Source organism: Orbicella franksi, chromosome 2, assembly GCF_964199315.1.
Source record: "Orbicella franksi chromosome 2, jaOrbFran1.1, whole genome shotgun sequence".
NCBI classification, from domain to species: domain Eukaryota; kingdom Metazoa; phylum Cnidaria; class Anthozoa; order Scleractinia; family Merulinidae; genus Orbicella; species Orbicella franksi.
The window spans coordinates 7,641,692-7,660,346 of NC_138146.1; the positions used below are offsets into that span (position 1 = coordinate 7,641,692).

Consider the following 18,655-nt stretch of genomic DNA (forward strand, 5'->3'; position numbering starts at 1 on the left):
AATTACCGATGAGTCTTTGCCTTGGTTCCTACTCTTGAAAGTCGCCATCTTGTTTGTTTTGATTACCGCTGCCGTTGATAGTGGGCTCATATACTTCCTGGGTCTCGATCACCTCGTGTTGTTTCACGATGAACAAATTACAGCTTGATCTTCAGCTCCTAGTGAGGCCAAATATTCTTAATTTGACTCCTTATAGGTGTGCAAGGGATGATTATAATGAAGGTAATTGTTATAAGCTTGATATTTAATTCGATGCTATTTACATAATATTTCATCAGCGTTGTACGTTTGCGCGGTTCACATTGGAAACATTGGAAAGAATTAATATATAGTACGCTTAAGCTTATAGATTCAAAAATGTTTCTAAGTTCAATTTATTTGAGTCTAGGCTGTTTTTATACTGTGAAGTTCATTGGATAGTGAATGCGTTTTGCATTAAGTGGACAGCCAGCTCTTTTTGTGGTGTAATATTTACATAATGGTGAGTCATTCCATTTTTTTATCCTCCCCCCCCCCCCTCGTAGCTAAGGGGGTTCTAGAGGGTCCAGGAAATTTGGAAGTCATTACAAGCCGTTTTTGAGGGGGTAACTGTGTCAGTGCCTTTGATCTTTTATAAATTCTCAGTTGCCACTTTGATCTTCCTTTCTTCGCGGGGGAGGTGGGGGAAAGGGGGGGGGGGGGGTTAAAAAGTTTCCTTTTCAGAGGGGATAAAGTTCAAAGCTCCTCAATTAGGGAGGTATGGATATTAAATGGAATGTCACAATTAGCTAGTTTATACTAATGATTGTAAAAGAGGTTAGCCAAGGTTTTGATCATTGAACTCTACTGCAGTGGTGGACAAACTATTTGTAGTTACACAAGACTCTTGCTATTATGGACCCTAAATAACATCAGTTTTGAGTTTTGAGTTTTTTCAGTTTTGAACTGTGGTTTCTAAAACTAGCTCTACCTTTTAATCACAGCTTTATCTGAGTAATTGACATGTCCGCTACTATATTTCCACATAGTAGTCGTAGCTTTAATTATTTGTATTTTTAATTGTCCACTTCTACAATACTATAGTTGTGCCACAGCTTTACCTACATTACAAACTGTGTGCTTGTGTAGCAGGAATCTGTTCAAAAATTAAAGCCCCTCATCCTCCTTTTCCAAACCCCCTAACCCCTTTCTGCCATTACACAACATAGAATACATGTACCGGTAAGTTACAATTGTGTGTGTGTGTGTGTGTTTGTTCTCATTAGGAGTTCTTCTAGATGCTAATGAATGCTCATATGGATCATGCATCCCGCTGGAAGGTGACATGCATCGTTACCCCTCCCCCTACAACTTTGACCTGAAGGAGAAAATAGCGAAGTTCAGGGGGGTGAGGAAAGAGCAGATATTTCTTGGGGTGGGCAGTGATGAGGCAATTGACATGGTGGTGAGAGTATTCTGTACCCCTGGTGAGGGGAGTCTGTTGATCACGCCCCCCACTTATGGAATGTACAAGGTGAGAGGACTTCGCTGGTGAATCTTTTTTTTTTTTAAGTCTATAAGTAATACACAGTACTTATACCTAATCATACCTTTTTAATATGCTTTGGTGGCATATCTGGCAAGTTTGGTCCAGCCATGGCTTGTATTTGGGGCAAGACCAAACAAGTCTGATGTGCCACCCAAGCACCAAAAAAGTTACAGCACGATTAGGTATTTACCATACCCAAATTCAGCCAAGACAAGTGGTCACGATATCATAGCTATATCAGGTCAGTGGTGAGATATTGCAGGATAGCAGAGACAGCTTCTGACTGGTTAATTGCAAATTTGGGTGTGGTAATCATGAAGATCAAGGTCAGTGATGACTGCAAGGTTAAAGATACTGTTAATATGTTTCAGTTAAAAATGCAAAAAATATCAGAAAAAAATGAATACCAAATGAATTTTTTTCCTCCCACCTAAACAGGTTCACTTATCTTTTTAAGGCTGGTTTTCTCTAGCTAGTGGCAGAGAGAGTGGTAATCGGAGATGCGGAGCAATACAAACTTATGAAATCAAACCAACAGAAACGGAGGCAGAACACTGATTCTGCTCATGATTCCACTGCTTCTGATCTACTGAAAACTAGATTCTTGGAGTCGCAAGCAGAAGCTGAAGAATAGACCAATCATAATGCTTGATTCCAGGTATTGTGATTGGTTGGTTCTTCCTCTTCTGCTTCCGACTCCAACAGTCTAGTTATCACTGGATCATAAGTGACAGGGTTATAGGCAGAATCAGAAGGAAATGACAACATTCTGTTTCTTCCAACTCGGATTCCATTGACCTTATGACTCCACTTACACTAATTTTCACTAGGTTGTAAGCATTCTGAATGAGTATACAACTCTGACTGTGACTCTTCCTCTGACTCTGTGACTAGTGAAAACCAGCCTTTATGGGTATGCATTGCCAAGCTTGCTAAATCTCCCAGATTAATGTTGTTTATAGTGGTCAATGCACTTAGCTACGGCTACATGGAACTTAGTTCAAAAGCATGCCACTTCAGCTGAGGGAAACAAATATATCAACTAAACATAATACTGTAGGTTTAAAAATCCCAACTGGGGGGGGCAGACCAGGTGGCTATTTACAAGCATGACCAAGGAGTTGATTGAGGGTCTGCCAAGAAACAATGCCAGCTAAGTGGTTAGAGCAGGACTTGAACTGGCGACCTCCGGATTTCAAGTCTGGGGCCCTAACTACTCAGCTATGCTTCCTCTTCCTCCATAATAGTCTGGGGAGTGCCTATGAAGTAAAAAATAATTGCTGCTTATTTGAAAAGCCTATCAAAGTAAAGAAGAATGGCGTTTCCCGTTTCAGAATATCTTTTTTCGTTCTAGAGATATTTATGTTTTTGTATTATGCAAATGAGGAAAGTGATGATGTTACAGGTGGTTCCACTTGAACAGTAAAACACTGAATCAAGAATATCTCTAGAAATATTGGAGCAGTGTTCTTCAAACTTGGCACCACAAATGTGCATCACTAAAGAAACAGAATGACACCTTCTGTGTTGTTACCATGGCAACACTTTTGGCTCCAGTCTCTTTCTGTGAATTACCAAATATGCTAATTTGCAACCCTTCGAAAAGGGACAGAGGGTCTTGCTCGGAACACACATGATTCCCATATTGTCTTAACTCTCCCCATTAGATTGTTGGGAGTGGATGATCTTTGTTTAAGATAAAATCTGGTAATGTTAGTTTTAATTAAAACAGGACCAGCAGCATAACTGTTGTCATGGCGATGGCACGACGGGTGTCATTTTGTTTCCTTTGTGATGTACATTTCTGGTGCCAAGTTTAAAAACACTGCTTTAATATTTCTAGAGATATTCTTGATTGAGTGTTGAACTGTTTTAGTGGAACCACCTACGATGTTGTCACTTATGATACAAAAATATGAATATCTCTAAAATGAAAAAAGATATTCCAAAGAGGAAAACGCCATTCTTCGACTTTACCTTGAAAAGCCTTTCAAATCAGCAGCAATTATTTTTTACTTCATAGGCACTTAAATATAAATGGAAGAAAAACATGATGTAGGAAGGGGTAAACTGATATTGTTACATGTTTGCAGGTTGTGGCTGACATAAACAACGTCAATGTCATTTCTGTTCCTTTAACAGAGGAGTTCCAGTTGCCAGTTGAAAAGGTAAGGAAATATATTTTAATTCATTATCAGACAAAATAATAATAATAATAACAATAATAACAATAACAATAACAATAGCAACAACAACAACAATAATAATAATAATAATAATAATAATAATTTAGTAATACTCAAAATGGCTGACTGCAGAATCTCAGACTTAGAGGCTGGGACCATAATAAGATTTAATATAACTTTTGTTTTTTGGTGGACTGGGGTTTTCAGGGTTATCGCTGAGTGCCGGCTGCCAGCGAAATTCGCCGGCTGAGATTGCTGGTTGGATTTTGCTGGGTGATCACTCTGTTAAGGACAACAAACTGTTTTTAGGTTACACATTTACAATCATTCAATATCTGAACCGTATCAAACTGTCTAAATGAAAAGTTTGGAATAAATTCCTGACTACCTTGAATATCATTGCCTCTATAAAAAGTAAAGTAATTGAAATAAAATGTTGTTTTGGGCACTTTTTTAGCATGTTCTCTTTCTGTGTACTGTGTCCACCGTCTTGTAAACGCGAAGATTGGTAGCCCCACGTTTGAGGCATTGCCAAAGATTGGGGACGAAAATTTTGTTCTAGATCTCTTGCGCTATGGCAATCTTAGCCACAATACTATTTTCTTAAATACAACCCTAGGTTTTAAACTTTTTTATGTAAAATCATTGGAAATATGACTGACACTGTCACAGATGCAAGAAAGTCAAAGAGGCCTTTGGGTCCTCTGCGAGATTATTATTTTAATTATTATAAATTATTTACATGGTTTAGTGGTGTAGTTTGTTGATCACTGTTATAAAACCAAGACCCAAAGTGAACTCATTTCACCAGTCAGAGTTGTTACTTTAGAATCAAACTTGGGGATTTGAAGGAAGAGAAAAAATGGAGTGACACTACGATGTCGATGTAAGCCATAACTGTTGTTTTTCTCAGAAATGGCGTAATTTTCCGTACTTTTGTGATTCAGTCCGCAAATTTAGATACACTGTAACGTAAGTCTTCCTTGTGTGATCTATATGAAAATAACTTTCCAAGTGTAAAATTGAGTAAGGTTTAAGACAATCAAACAATTATTTGCATCGGTTTGCTTGTTTTATTTTTTTGTCGTAAAATGTCAATCCAGAACAGTTTTGTCAAACTTACAAAATAATATAAAATAAAATAAAATGAAATGAAAAAAATACTTCCAATATGAAATTTTCTCGACGTATTACTCCAAGGAAAACGAACGTGGTCATGCCGTTATCAAAATAGCAACACCGTGCAGTTGGCTTGTGAACTGAATCTCCGGTCTTCAACGTGTAGATAATTTTGTTTTCAGACTGTCCTGGCAATAAATAGCATAAGGGTTACTTAAAGGGTAAACGGTGTGTCGTTAGGACCGTAAATGAAAAGTCAGAAATAAGACCTACAAACGATCAACTCTTGAGTCACTCGTTAAGCGGAAGTTTCGAGAGTCACTTGACCGACCAACGAGACGTCACACCATTCCTGTCTTCTAAACAGTATGCAAAGGTAAAAACGAAAGAATGAACTTCTGACATACAACTAGTTACGACTAGCTGACCTGCGGTTTTGGGTTTGAGTTGGTCAGGGTGTGGTGAATATCCTGGTGTTAGACTGGTTGTCTTGAGATGTCACAGCTGAGCTGGTATCGACACTTTCATCAAACCACCCGTTGGATTAGCGGAGGCGTCGACAGTTTCTCGTGCGGTTTTCACGCGTCTGTCCTCGGGTCAAGTACCCCGCGCTGTCCTGAGAGAGCTTATATTTTGTTTGATTGCCTCAAGAGTTCGCAAGTACCTCTTTACACCCCGTGTAGCTCGTGAACAGGCTCTGTCGTCGAGGATGGGGCGAAGAGAAAGCGAGGAAAAAGAGCCCTCATCCCATCCCCCCTCGACCACTTCACTCTCAGCTTGTTCCGTTTCAGCTCTTCCAGTCGCGGTCAGACTCTTGCAGCTGGAGCCTGTCCGCAGGCGAAATACTGGGTGACGAGAAGCATTGTGAGAGTAAAGTGTGTTGGATGGAAAAAGAAGATAATACATTGCCTCTGCCTGGCTGGTCCTCGAATCCGAATCGCTTGATCTAAAGCCCGGGCCACGGACTCGCAAGTACTCACGAGTAGCCGCAAGTTGAACTGGCGTCGAGACTTGTATTGGGTGGCCAGACGGACTCGCAAGTTTCCTCGCTGGTACGCGAAAGTCGCAGAAAAAAAAAAAAACATTTTAAGGCTTCATATACTGTATTTCATTGGCTAATAATAGGGCAATTGACGTCACTCAACTTGCGTTGACTTGGGTTGGGTGGCCAAACGCGTCGACTTGCGTACAAACTTCATCTCAACCAAAGTGAGCACAAGTCATCGCAAGTCAACTCAAGTCAACGTAAGGCCTGGCCAAACGAACTCGCAAGTAGAGCCAAATTTTAAACTTGCGTTTACTTGCGAGTCCGTTTGACCAGGGCTTAAAGGCAAGGATCGGCTAACACAACCAGGATATTCAGGTTACCAAGAAGGCCTTAACGATCCCTTTTCTGAAATACGACTAAGTTAATTAGGGGTCCCGTACTAAACACGTTGCAGCGTCGTAAAGATAACAATGGTCGAATTTAGGGGAATGGTTATTTTCGGTACGGCCTGAAAAATTGAAATGGTCACGATACGTCAGCAGAATATTCCGCGTGCAGCAATGGGTTCAGGGATTCCACACGGGAAAAAAACAAGGAGGAGACCCATGGAGAGATTAGAAGCGGTCAGCTGGGAGCAACAGGCACACGAACTTAAAACAAAAGAAGAGCTTTACTGGCCGCGGAAAAAGCATTTGAGGTGTGATACAAGAGGCGCAGGTAAAATGGTTGCAAACCTTATGGTTAAAAACACATTTTCTTTAATAACAAACCTCTGGTGTCTACATAACTAAGTACACAGCAGGATTAACCAACAGGGTACACGTTTAATAGCAAAGCCAACTAAGGTAAATGTAATTTTGGTTTTGGCATCGATCGATCTTTTCTTTGTCTTTTACGTTCAGAATAAATCAAAGCAACACTAATGTAATTTGTTTGCGTTTAACGCTGAAGAAAAAAAAACTATTTTCCTCAAAGTAAGGAAGCTTTAATTGATCTTTCTCTCGTTAACTCTCTGCGGGTTAATGAGTATTTGACAGCGAATACAACGAAAGTGAAATCACGGCATCTTCTTGATATATATTTTCTCTCCATGTGGCGTCCGAATGTGACACAAAAATCAAACAACAGCTTTATCCTGAGGAAGTAAAATCGAACGTGAGCTTTTTCTTTTCATTTGCGCCAAAAGAGCTGCTTGTACACAAACACCAGTGTAGACCCGTCAGCAGGGATCAGATAATCGATTCCAGTAGACGCTGATTTGCCGTCAATATAGATCATCCAGTAGACCTTCTCAGCAGGTCTCCGGTGGATCCCACAAATGGACTGGACCCTGTGTCCCCACATCGTCATTTTGGCAGTGAAGTTGAAGCAGGGATCTTGTGTGGCAGCCAGTTTCAAGATCTTGTGGGCGTTGGTTCCGTTGCGCACCTCAACACATGCAAGGGGAGGCGGGCCTTTGCCATCGGTGTATTTTGTGGCATTAAACTTTAACTCAACGCAGACGCGGATCTGTAATGATAAACATTCTCATTAATTTCGTTTTGATTTTTATTTCCAAGAAACGAATTTTTTTACCTAAATCATTTTGAGTGGCCGTAAAGAATGCTAATGCGATGCGATTGTGTACTGCAGTTAGTAGGACTGCAGTCTGTGTAAAATGTTTGAAAATGTACGAGAAGTCGCTCGTTTACTAGTGTTAAAATGTCAGACTCGCTCCGTTTTAAGGTTACAGTATACCTTCAGGGGTGTCTCGCGCGCAAGCGATGTAGCGCGTGCAGTTTAAGCTGTAGATACCTAAACCCCTATATCAAATTAAAGCCTATGGAGCTGGCTATCAAACTATATCAAGAATTTTGAAAGAAAATGAATTGTCGAATTTTTCACGACCACTAAATGCGAGCGCCCGAATCACCTTCCGAAAGCTACAAGTCAAAGCGAATTTCGTTTTTCGCCAATTTAATTTTTTCCTCGGTTTCAGGGCCCAAAGCGCTTAAAAAACGTGTCTGCGTTTTGGCATATTCGATTGCGGTAAAAAGTTACAGAACATTTTCGAAATAGGATTAAAAAAATGTGGAGTGATCGTACAAAAATCGCTCTCGAAGAAAAGGTATTTCGAAATTAACAATTCCCAGACACGCTTTTACAGTTTATATGTTAAAGTGTCCGCTTCAAGTGAAAAAATTTATTCGAGAAAACAGCGATAAGAAAAATTTTCTGCTTCGCAAAAAAACTCCGCCCACAAATCCCTTCAACTGGGTTCTCAGATAACTAAGCCAATCAGTGCAGGGAAACTTTACTACCGTTAACCTCCTGGTGAAATTTACGCGCGAATCTCTAAAAAACTCTTGTGTTTCGCAATGCGCTCAAGGAACCGAAGGCAGAGAGATAATTTTTCTGTAGCTCGGTTTTTCTTGAAGCTAGTCTGGCAAAATGGGGAAGACTAAAAAGGATTCGAACGCTAGAGTGGCTTAGCGAAGGAAACAAACAAAAGACAGCGCGGAGAGCAACTGTGTGTGGGCAACTGTGCATGGATAATATTTCAAATGGTCTCAATGAGTCCGACGATTCGTCGATATCGGACTCATCAGAAGAGTCTCTGTCAGCATCCCTGTTATTGCTGTCAAGTTCCGAAATTTTTACAGAACCTTTCTTTTCACTTACCACGAATATTTGCCCGCCTTATACGATAACTATAACTTCATCCGCGTGGCGAACTTTCGCTTCTTCACTCATTGATGTATTTTCATTTGTTCTTCGCTGTTTTCGCTTTTTCGAACCGGTCCATGGTTTAAACGTGGTCTATGTTTACTTATAACTTAATAGAGACACGCCTAATATCAAAAATGCTGGGTAGTCAGAACAACAATGCTGATCAACTGAGTAATCAATTCGTGACATCCATATAGGTAATTCCCGCGAAAATCGTCTCGGTTGATTGCATAAGCGCCATAGGGCTGTCAATCAAGAGGTAAACTTTTACTTCCGGTGAAAACGTAAAACCGCCAGTTCTCCGCCAATATTTAACCTGTTTCAATTTTTTTTTTCAGAAATTAGAGATCATTCTTCGACCACTATTTTGACCCAAAAATCCAAATTTGAAGAAAATTGCCGACCCGAAGGTATACTGTAACCTTAAGTAGTTTACTTGATCACTTGGAAAAAATGATTTTTTGTCCGAAATAAAGAAGCCTCCTCATTATTGAAAATATGTGATCTTAGCGTGGATGTTCGTCACGTACCTTGTGATCTTCTCCAACAACTGCACCAAAAAAAAAAAAGAAGACAAAGAAAAAGAAGGAATAAGTTATCAAGGCCAGTTTATAAGAAACGGTTGCAAGCTGCATTCCTCTGCTCTTAGCGTACTTTTCCCCTGCGAGCAGAGATCCCTTCGATCTTCCTAGAAAAGTCGGGATGAGGAAGCGACCTCGAGGTCGCCGATTAACAATTGAAGTGGCCTCCGCTATGATCCTGGTGGGTTTTTGGAGGACTTCTCTTCCTATCAAAATTGTAAGTTGTAATTGTATACACTCCTTTTTTTTTTTAATTGCGGCAAATAAAAGTAAGTATAAATAAATAAATAAATAAATAAATAAATAAATAAATAAATAAATAAATAAATAAAATAAATAAATAAAAAATAAAATCCTACTTTAGTCGGGTTTATCTCTCATGATAAAATATCTCCTCACCTGTTTTGTTCACAGGACAAGTTATTTTATTGACATCATATGGAAGGGCTCCAACCAAACTTGGTAGCACGTAGATCGTAGCACCCAGGTTCTTAAATGAACCGTCAGGCTTTTGACGCGATAGGAGAAATTTCATGGTCTCTGCACACTTTCTTTGATTTATCTCCGCTGTCAGAAGAGCCTGAATGTAGTTTATAAATAGAAAAGGGTAAAAAGAAGGTAAAATAAGCGATAAAACTACTCCGATCTTTATGCCTGCAAAGCTTCTAAATAGGTTCCCTGCTGCGAGGGCAAAAAAAGGAAAAGATTTTAACAGAGTTCTTAACTTTTCTGACTTATGAGTAGTTAAGCTTTTTGTATATTTTAGTTGTACATTTTGAGGAAACAATTGCTGGACGTAAAGCGAATGGTTACCTGAATCGAGAGATGCTTTCATGGTTGGCTATCAAAAGTTATTCTAATGTAAACGTATGCCAATCCGTAGGTTAGCCTTGAAAGGGTTCATGGTGCACAAAGTTTTCAGCTCAATTCGTGTTGAAAAAAATTTTTGGATGCTTTTTGGACGCTCTCTGTGAGGCAGAGCTTGTGTTCTTCGGGCTAGAAAATGCTCGACAGCGAGTTTGAAAACAAATTTTTGTTTTCTTTGTATTCAGAGACACTTTTACATCAATGGAATATTATATAACATCAGAAAAGTTCAAGAAACAATTCGGCGTACCTTTGGCAAAGCAACCAAGAACGTTTGAAATGAGTAAAGGTTACTTAGGATTACAAAAAGCTACTTCATGTTTTAGCTTTTCAAGCTGGAACGTGCCTCCATAGACTGCGAGTAGGCACTTTATCGCTTAGTCCGTCGAGCGTGACCGTAAATAAACCGAGGAAAAATCTTTCGCGTCACGCACGATGGACTAAGCGAAAGAGGGACTACTCGTAGTCCTTTACGTCGAGCCGAGTTCAGAGATTTCGATATAAATCAGATAAGGTCGTAAATAAGATCTACTTTACTTGCCTGATAAGAAAGTGCGGCAGTGACTTCGTTTTCGCCAAAAGTGCCATCGAGTAGTTGACGTTTGTATAGTATTTTAATCGCGGCGTTTATACCACCTTGAATTCTTCTCATTTTCAATCTGAACTGCCCTGGTTTTTTCACGAACTGTTTGACGCATGTCAAAGCAAATATATGCATGGAGAGCGTGTCGCCGCTAGCTTAAGATGCAGCCGTTTGATTTGGGATGTTGTGTATGATGTAATTCAAGTACTTCTTCTGTCCGACATCCTTTCCAGCGGTACACAGAGCAATAATAGCCAAGCTGTACTGAAATGGATGATCGAAGCCTACTTGAGGAAACTTGTCGAGTTTTTGATATAGCGAGGTGACCAAATCCATCCCGTAGAACTTCCATGGGTCTTGACAAGTGGCCAAAGCACCAAGGATGTAAACAGCCAACGGCCCACCTGGGATGGAGCCAAGACCGCCCTGCTTGATGATCTTGGCATTAAGAACTTCCGCTCCGTGCTCCACAGAGTGACCAACCAATCTCAGCGAGTGGAATGCAAAGCCATTCACGTGCCCCTCCCCGTAAGTACCGTGTTTGTCCTGGTAGTTTCGAAGCCATTCACCAGCTCTAATCGCGGCGCGGGTGAGATTGGCGTCCAGGCCTCTAGAACCTAAGAGGAGAACAAAACAAAATATTGATAGTTGTGTTGTGAAATGATGAAGGTTTGAGTTAAAAAGAAGTGATTGGACAAGGAAGCAACCTACTCAACGCCGATCATCTGGATGTCACGCAACGGGTTCGTGCTTAGCAATAAGCGGAAGTGACAAGATTTTTTTTGTGTGTGTGTAGCACAGTTTCATATCCAACACAACAAGAATGGGTCTTAACTTGTTTGTTTATAGATTACCTTTTTTGGTCACATTTTTGGCTTACAATAGACTGGGGAATTCGGAATTCGACACGCTCAAAAAGAACTGAGAAAGAAGCCACAGAAATTGAGGTTTACTTTTGCGAAATAGTCAACAATCGAGCATTTTTTGTCTTCTGAGAACGCGTTTGTTTCTGTACGTTTTGCACTCTGCCAAAAGTGTCCTGTCATTACTTCTCCCTAATACCCTTGCGGAAATTACGCTTCCACTTTTTCAATACACGATTATAGCGGAGGTGAGAAGCAAAAGCATTCGCGGTTATCTACGATTTGAAAGGAATCCTCCAACTTGGTTGAGGATTTCAGGCTTTGTGATGTCATTCCTCCGTTCTTTGTAGTGTATAAGTAATCTGCGTTGTGTTCAGCTAATGTAGACATGGGAAATGCAAAAGCAGGGTTAGACACAGGTCAACTGAGCTCCGTTAAATTCTAGACGTGTGAAGAGAGCCCTTTCCTGAGTATATAATGTCTAGCCGGCGAAGAGCAGGCAGGGCTTGCGAGGTTATTTCTGTGTACTGCTAGGTTCACGTTTACATTGTAGTGTAAGTACCGGCTTGTACCCGGCACATTGAAATAAAATCAAGTAACCTTGAGTTTCACTTCTCTTACCGCAAAATCCCTTGGCTTGTGGAAATACAGCACTAAGCACCAAGAGCGTCAAATATAGGCAGTTCATGGTTAAACTATGTTTGATCTGAATAACTTCCGAACCATTTAAAAAATCAAGGTCATAAACCTTGCGCCGAGTTATATTTTAATTTGTTCCCAGAACTTCTCGGATCATGTTTTACTGGTTTTACTAGTTTTACTTTCTTGTTACATCTCTAAATTTAGCCGCCCGAGTTTTTCGTCGTTAATCCATTCTAATCTTGCCAAATTCTAACCACCTTTGGTCGTTGTTTAGTTCATTATTAACCTTTGCTGTCTCTCTACCTAAGTCAACTATGATTCTGAGTTTTCCCTTTGATCAAGAGATTATGATCTTACGTTTTCTATATAAACTGAGGTAACTTTGTGCATTGCAAAGAAAAATGTCTGCTAACTTTATTGTGGCAAAACTTCTTTGACCATCTTAAGACTCGTAACTACCGCCATGTACAGGTCATGTTGTGTCCCGCTTGATTTGAAGTTAGTCTCAATAGGCCTACCGGCGATTTTGGATTTGTGCTTAAGGAAAACTTGGACAGGGAAATCACGTGATTCTCGTGATGTCATCTTGTCTAAATGCTCCATTTTTAAAAAGGTTTCCAGTCCACACTAAAACGCAAAGCCGGCGTTATCAAATTCCTCCGGTTGAAGAGCTTTTTCGAAAAGCACCTCTTTCGTGGCGGGCGAATGTAGACATTATGTCTAACCGTAGAAATAAAGGTGCGTTTTCAAATATCTCCGGCGTAGTAAAATTTTAAAACACTCTTACAGGCAAAAGGTTATCTATACAACCTGATAGAAAACGTATACTATCAGAAATAAAATTCACGGGAAGGTCTCTAGCGCTTAAACAAGAAAATAAAATTCGCAGACATTTGGCCTTTTGTTACAAAATACGAGCCTTAAGGTCATTCCTCACATTTGCATTGCGCATCCTTACTGCGCATAATTTATGGCGTCATTAGCGCGCGCTCGTGCACGCACACATTGAAAACATGACGGATTTGCCTTGATATTGAGCTCTGTCGGTTGAAAAATGGCTCTAGCTCACCAACGAGCACGGGCACCCCAATTTTTTTTCCAGTCATTGTAATCAACTAATCATAAGCTTTGCGTGAGAAAAGACTGATCTAATTTCTATTGCTGAAAATTGAATAAATAAGAAAAATAGCAGATACACTGTGGTCTTTTCTATTTTGCAGTCGGTAACCACGTCACGAAATTTGGTTCAAATTTTTAATCAAGGATTTAGCTTTCAGTCTGAATCAAACTTAAAACGTTTATTTGTGTCCGACACATTGTATCGACTGTAGTTTAATGCGTGTTCTTATGAGTCCGGGCTCACAAAGATGTTACAATTACTGGGAATGCGTTCTTATAATAAGCATTAAATAATGCCAAAATGGGGCATTTTCAATGCCTCACTGCTCCTTAATGAGCATGGGCACCCCCCTTTTTTATTTCCAAATTAAAGTGACAAATGACAAAATATTCAGTGGACAAAGTTTGAACAAAAATCTATTGTCACTTTTATTTCAGAGGAATTACCTTAAGTGCCAAAGATCAAACAAGCTTTAATGGAAAAATTGCACATAGTACAGAACCAACCACTATTCAGAGACATCTTAAAGATCCACCAATCATATCTTTTAAGAACGGAAAATCCTTGAAAGATATGCTCGTTGGAGCGAAAATATAAAAGGCTTTCAAATGTTTCACACCGGTGGAGATTGTGAGCTCTGTCACCCCCTTGCCATTAATTACTCTAAACCACCTATACAACAGTTGTAGTAAAAAATTAATGCACTTGATGTTACTTGAATGATGTATTGCTGCTTCCTGCGGAAAATATCGAAAGTAATACGCCAACAACACAGGCTACACTGTTATAAACACTTTTTCATCCAACTTGTCATATAATGTTGTGAAACTTTCCATGAAATGAAATTCAGTGACTCTCGATATTTTCCTCGCTCTCGCTACCCCTCTCCTCCGTTTCACGCCTGCTACGCAAGCTAGTTTGTAACAGCGTTTTTTCCAAGAGTGTTAGCCCTGACTGTCCTCTCAGAGAAACTACCAAGATTTGCTTCTATTTGTTAACTAACCCGTGACTTCCCTTGTTTTGCAGGTGCTTGAAGCAGTAACTCCACAAACCCACGTGATTTTCTTGTGTTCCCCTAACAACCCAACAGGGAATACTCTGGCTACTGACAGCATCATTGCACTTCTTGAAGAATATCGAGGAATAGTGGTAGTTGACGAAGCTTATGTTGACTTCTGTAGCTCGGGCAGTTTATGTTACCTTCTGGACAGCTATCCGCGATTGGTCATTCTACAGACGTTCTCGAAGGCATTTGGCCTGGCTGGAGCAAGGTAGGAGTCTGAGTCGAGAAAGCGAGATGGCATCTGTTTTAATGTACCAATCGAAATACAATAGTTGATGGATGCGGCGTGGTTGACGCTTGGCCTAGAGCGAAAGTTGGAATTTCGCAACTCCTCCCCTCAAAATTCTTGGATATTGCCTGGCTAGTTTAGGGAAAACCCGTGGAAAAGTTTTCAAAAATTAATCAAAGACTACTTTCAAGTAGGCGACTGCAATATTCTATACTGTCAAATTTTTGTCATACCTCTGTTAAGAGTACTACTGTTTATACGGGCACTGTCATTATCATTGGTTCGTGAAGTCCAAAGTTTTCGTTCATGTAAAAATGTCCTTTAATTGCCAATTAAAGGACATTTTTACATGAATGAGAACATAAAATTATTCATATGTGCTGGCGAAACTCTTCAATAAGGTTAGTAATTTGAGTGCATTGGCGTTTGAACGAGTCCTAATGATAACATTATTTTGTGTTATTGATTTTTCGTCATTCTTTTTATTAAAAGCGGCAGTAAGAAATGCATCTAATATACATGTTTGACTTTATACAAACGTATGATCTGTAAGCAACTTTCCCTGAGTAATGAATTTCTTATCGTTACCTGTGTTTCCGTTACTTTATCTTAAGATTTTAAGAAGAAATAATCCTCTGAAAGCATGCCTTTCATTCAATCCTTCTTTTGTATTCAATCTTTCGAAAGAGATAAAGACGAAACATATCTACAGAGACCATTTGCTTTATCTGATGCACTGTGACAAAGCTGTGATTTTCTCAGTACGTACAGCTATCAACCCATCAGATGCCGTCCGCACTACGCCGGAGAAATTTGAAAACGCAGCTTTATTTCTACGGTTAGCCCTACAGTTCACACTAATCCGTCTCAAAAACGGGGCTTTTCGGAAACGCTCTTTAAACCGGAGAAATCTGACAACGCCGGCCTTGCGTGTTAGTGTGGACGGAAAACATTCTGAAAACGGAGCTTTTCGAAAACGATCCATCCCGATAATCATGTGATTTCCCCGCCCTAGTTTTACTGAAGCACAAATCCAAAAAGACCGCTGATTGTTGCGTTTTCAAATGTCTCTAGTGTAGTGTGGACGGAAAACATTTGATGCGTATTCAGAGTGAAAACACCGTTTTCAAATTTCTCAGGCGTAGTGTGAACGGGGCTTCAGTCACTAAACGCTTCTTTTGGTGCTGTGTCGCCATTAAGGCATGTTTTGGCGTGAGTGAGCATACGGCCATAGACTGCGAGCAGTCTCTCTTTTCCTCGAAAATCCATGGGGAAGAACGCAAAACAAGGAAGCGTGCGAGCGTGACTCATGACTGTGAGCGTGACGTGCGAGTGGTGATGCCGCGAGCTGCTAGTGGCGCGGGCGTCGTAAGACGAGCGAAAAGAGAGTACGTCACGCTCACAGTCACGCTCGCACGCTTACTTGTTTTGCGTTCTTTCCCACTGATTTTCAAGCTCGCAGTCTAATACGGCCATAAATATTCCTCACGTTTTTCTTGTAGTATGCTAGGGAGCTTGTGATCTCATCTTGCAGTGTTTTTCTTGCAGGTTTGGGATGGCAATTGCCCACGAAGACATCATTGCGATATTCAACAAAGTGAAATTTCCTTACAACATCAGTAAGCCTACAGCAGCCATAGCTCACAAGGCTCTGGATAATATACACCTCATGGAGGCTAACGCGAAGAGTATTCTTGAACAAAAACAAAGGATCATCGAGGAATTGAAGAAACTTCCAACAGTGAGAAAGGTAATGATATGCTGATTTCCAGATCTGTCTCCACCAAATACACTTAAGAACAAAAGTAAGAAAAGCTTCAAAGTTTTTTTTTTGTTTAAATTTCCAAAACATTGGGGTTCATTGGCAACTTTTTAAGCTTTTAAGTGTTCTAATTGTTAAAAAACATTAGAGCAAGCAGAATAAAGAGCACTACGTGAAATTAATTGCTCATGAGCTCCTGTGTCAATGCGGACACATAAGGGCTTCGTTCACAGATTCAGTAGGACGTAAACGAAATGAGCACAAATACTTTTTCAGCAGTGAAATGCAGGATATTTCCGCTTTGTGTACAGTCTTGTACAAAAGAGCCCGTTCAAATTTTAACGAATTTTCTCCTGGGAATATGTCCCCACTTATTAGGCATCTGATACACTTAACTAGCACAGAACGTCTCTCCATCTTAGAGCCAGAGCGACTGGGCAGTAAAACAAACGGTTATGGTTCGCAGACAAAAAAGGATCTGGAGAGTATAACCCCTAGCGTTCCACTTAAGGGATGTAACGGGCATCCCGGTCACTTCATGTTAAATAAGTACAGGTAATCGTATGAATGCGAGTGATTCTTGCGAGTGCAATTTGAAAGAATTTTCAAATATCACGAGTAGTGTAAATCCTTAATTGCTCGAGCTTTCATTCGATTACTAATTTATTGTGTGACTGAGAAAATTGCGAACGAGCGCACGTTAATTTGCCCTGCTGTGCAAATTAAGAATTAACGATAAATTGGCCTGCTCTCAGCCAATTACAGTGAAGTAATTTTCTCAGTCATATAAATAATAATAAACCGGAATAAATCACCAATGATTATTGGGACAGCCTTTGAACTTAGATTTACTGATTTATTTTCGGTTGTCTGTAGATTTTCCCATCGGACAGCAACTTCATCCTACTGAGGATAGATCACGCCCAAAAAATCTACAAGAAAATGGCTTCAGAGAAAGGAGTTGTGATTCGCTACCAAGGCAACAAAATCCACTGTAAAGATTGTGTGAGAATTACTGTTGGTACACCGGAGCAAAATCGCGTCCTCTTAGATACCCTCAAGAAAACAATGGCTGAAATTGGAGACACTCAAAATGGTTGTATATAAAGCAGGTTCACCGCCGCCATATTGCTGTCCAACATGGCCGCTATGACGTCATAGAACGCTCCTTTAGCTTACGCTGGGTTGAGTTTCGTTCTGCCGCTTAATTTACTGTATTCAAATAGGAGTCTACACGGTTCCTTATTCACAGTTGTAGCCGCGTGTAAGATAATAGTTAGGACAAAGATGGGTCGGAATTGTTGGTTTTTCTGGCCAATAATAGCACCGTGTAACCGCAAAAGCGTACTAGTACTAAAAACGAGACACAAGCAAACGAACAAACAAAAAAAACAATATTATTTTAACAAGTTTGGTTTCCCTAATTTAAGTAGGTGATATTGTCACTCATGTAAAATAATTTCAGCTTTTCTGTTTGGTTCTCCCTCACTGTCGCTAGTTCAGAATAATGATATATTTTTTCATGTTCAGTGAATCTGTAAGATTCCATTGAAACGTCTAATTATTGTGTTCCATCTGCAGTTGGCTCTGTTTTTCACCTTCTCTCTGCCATGTTTGAGCTAACCTCACTCAATGTTATGTATGACGAATTTCTTTATTTCCTTCTAGATGAGTTCTTTTGCTCTTGGGGGAAGCTTTCTCAGAAAAAAATATGTTGAAATTAAGAAAATCAGGACGATAATGTCAGTTATAACGCATTTTCATTTAATTGCTCAATAACACAGGTTTCTCTTCCAAGTTTCTTAGCGTGTATTACAGTAACAGAGAAAAACAACAATCAATTTTAATATCGCAATAAGGTTTGGTATTTAATGTTTTTATTTTTCCGTAGTAGACTTCAAGTCTATAAAGTCATAGTTTCAAAATAACGACATGCATTGTTTGTGCAATGAAAGCCGTGGTATAACGGGCGAAAGCATGTTTGAATAAAGTTATTTATTCCTTCGTGATCCTCCTCATTCAGGCGAAACTTTTGCCACTTTTGCAATCTACAAGTAAGGGTTAAACTGAATAAAAGATGATGAAATTGAAATGTTATCTGAAAGGTAATAGTTAATTATAAGTCACATGTACAGAAACTCTATAATCATGGCCGTTGCGTTTTAGCCGCTTGCGGGCTTTACGGATCTGTAATTAATTTATGGCTCACTAGTTTCCAGTTCTGGCGGTGGGAAGTCATTCACAAGTCCCTGTGTCTTGATATTTTATGTCTGAGTGAAAAACTTCCCAAACCTCAGCGCTGTTCTCGGGTTTCGTCACAATTTGTCATACCGTAAATCATCGAATTAGCGTCCGGAGTGCTTATTTCAAATTTAGGAGAAGACGGGAACGCTTATTCGAGGGGGGCGCTTAATCGAGGGGAAGAGGGGGAGGGGC

At 40.0% G+C, this 18,655-nt stretch overlaps 2 protein-coding genes, 1 long non-coding RNA gene and 1 pseudogene across 5 annotated transcripts in view; 2 read left to right on the forward strand and 2 right to left on the reverse strand.

Annotated features, from left to right (window-relative positions):
- Positions 1 to 111, reverse strand: part of LOC145479890 (exocyst complex component 4-like) — a 37,759-nt gene extending 37,648 nt beyond the window's left edge. Inside the window, exon 1 of one of the 2 annotated variants that reach the window (XM_081458367.1) lies at positions 7 to 111. In XM_081458367.1, the coding sequence (XP_081314493.1) occupies positions 7 to 90 (84 nt within the window). In that variant the 5' untranslated portion in view covers positions 91 to 111. The remainder of the gene's footprint in view (positions 1 to 6) is intronic. The other variant, XM_081458368.1, reaches the window with a different exon arrangement.
- LOC145479912 (histidinol-phosphate aminotransferase-like) lies at positions 90 to 18,225 on the forward strand. The gene is made up of 6 exons (XM_081458391.1): positions 90 to 222; positions 1,245 to 1,492; positions 3,601 to 3,675; positions 14,192 to 14,436; positions 16,006 to 16,207; positions 17,096 to 18,225. Exons 1-6 carry the CDS (start codon positions 129 to 131, stop codon positions 17,324 to 17,326), a joined length of 1,095 nt encoding a protein of 364 aa, XP_081314517.1. The 5' UTR covers positions 90 to 128; the 3' UTR covers positions 17,327 to 18,225.
- Positions 7,318 to 9,103, forward strand: LOC145479950 (uncharacterized). The gene is made up of 2 exons (XR_014048485.1): positions 7,318 to 7,525; positions 8,938 to 9,103. It is a non-coding gene; the product is annotated as an uncharacterized LOC145479950 (long non-coding RNA).
- On the reverse strand, positions 9,072 to 14,157 carry LOC145479918 (transcobalamin-1-like; annotated as a pseudogene). Its single transcript, XR_014048478.1, has 4 exons — positions 13,612 to 14,157; positions 12,025 to 12,964; positions 10,499 to 11,157; positions 9,072 to 9,670 (listed from the first exon to the last, which is right to left on the reverse strand). The product of XR_014048478.1 is annotated as a transcobalamin-1-like (transcript).
- Positions 18,226 to 18,655: the final 430 nt, after the last annotated feature.

What these genes read in the sequence shown, in the direction of transcription:
- LOC145479912 (XM_081458391.1), top strand. Translation starts at nt 129, where the DNA reads ATGAACAAATTACAGCTTGATCTTCAGCTCCTAGTGAGGCCAAATATT. An exon ending in AAGGGATGATTATAATGAAG is followed by an intron (nt 223 to 1,244) that starts GTAATTGTTATA and finishes TGTTCTCATTAG; the next exon opens with GAGTTCTTCTAGATGCTAAT. An exon ending in TTTGGCCTGGCTGGAGCAAG is followed by an intron (nt 14,437 to 16,005) that starts GTAGGAGTCTGA and finishes TTTTTCTTGCAG; the next exon opens with GTTTGGGATGGCAATTGCCC.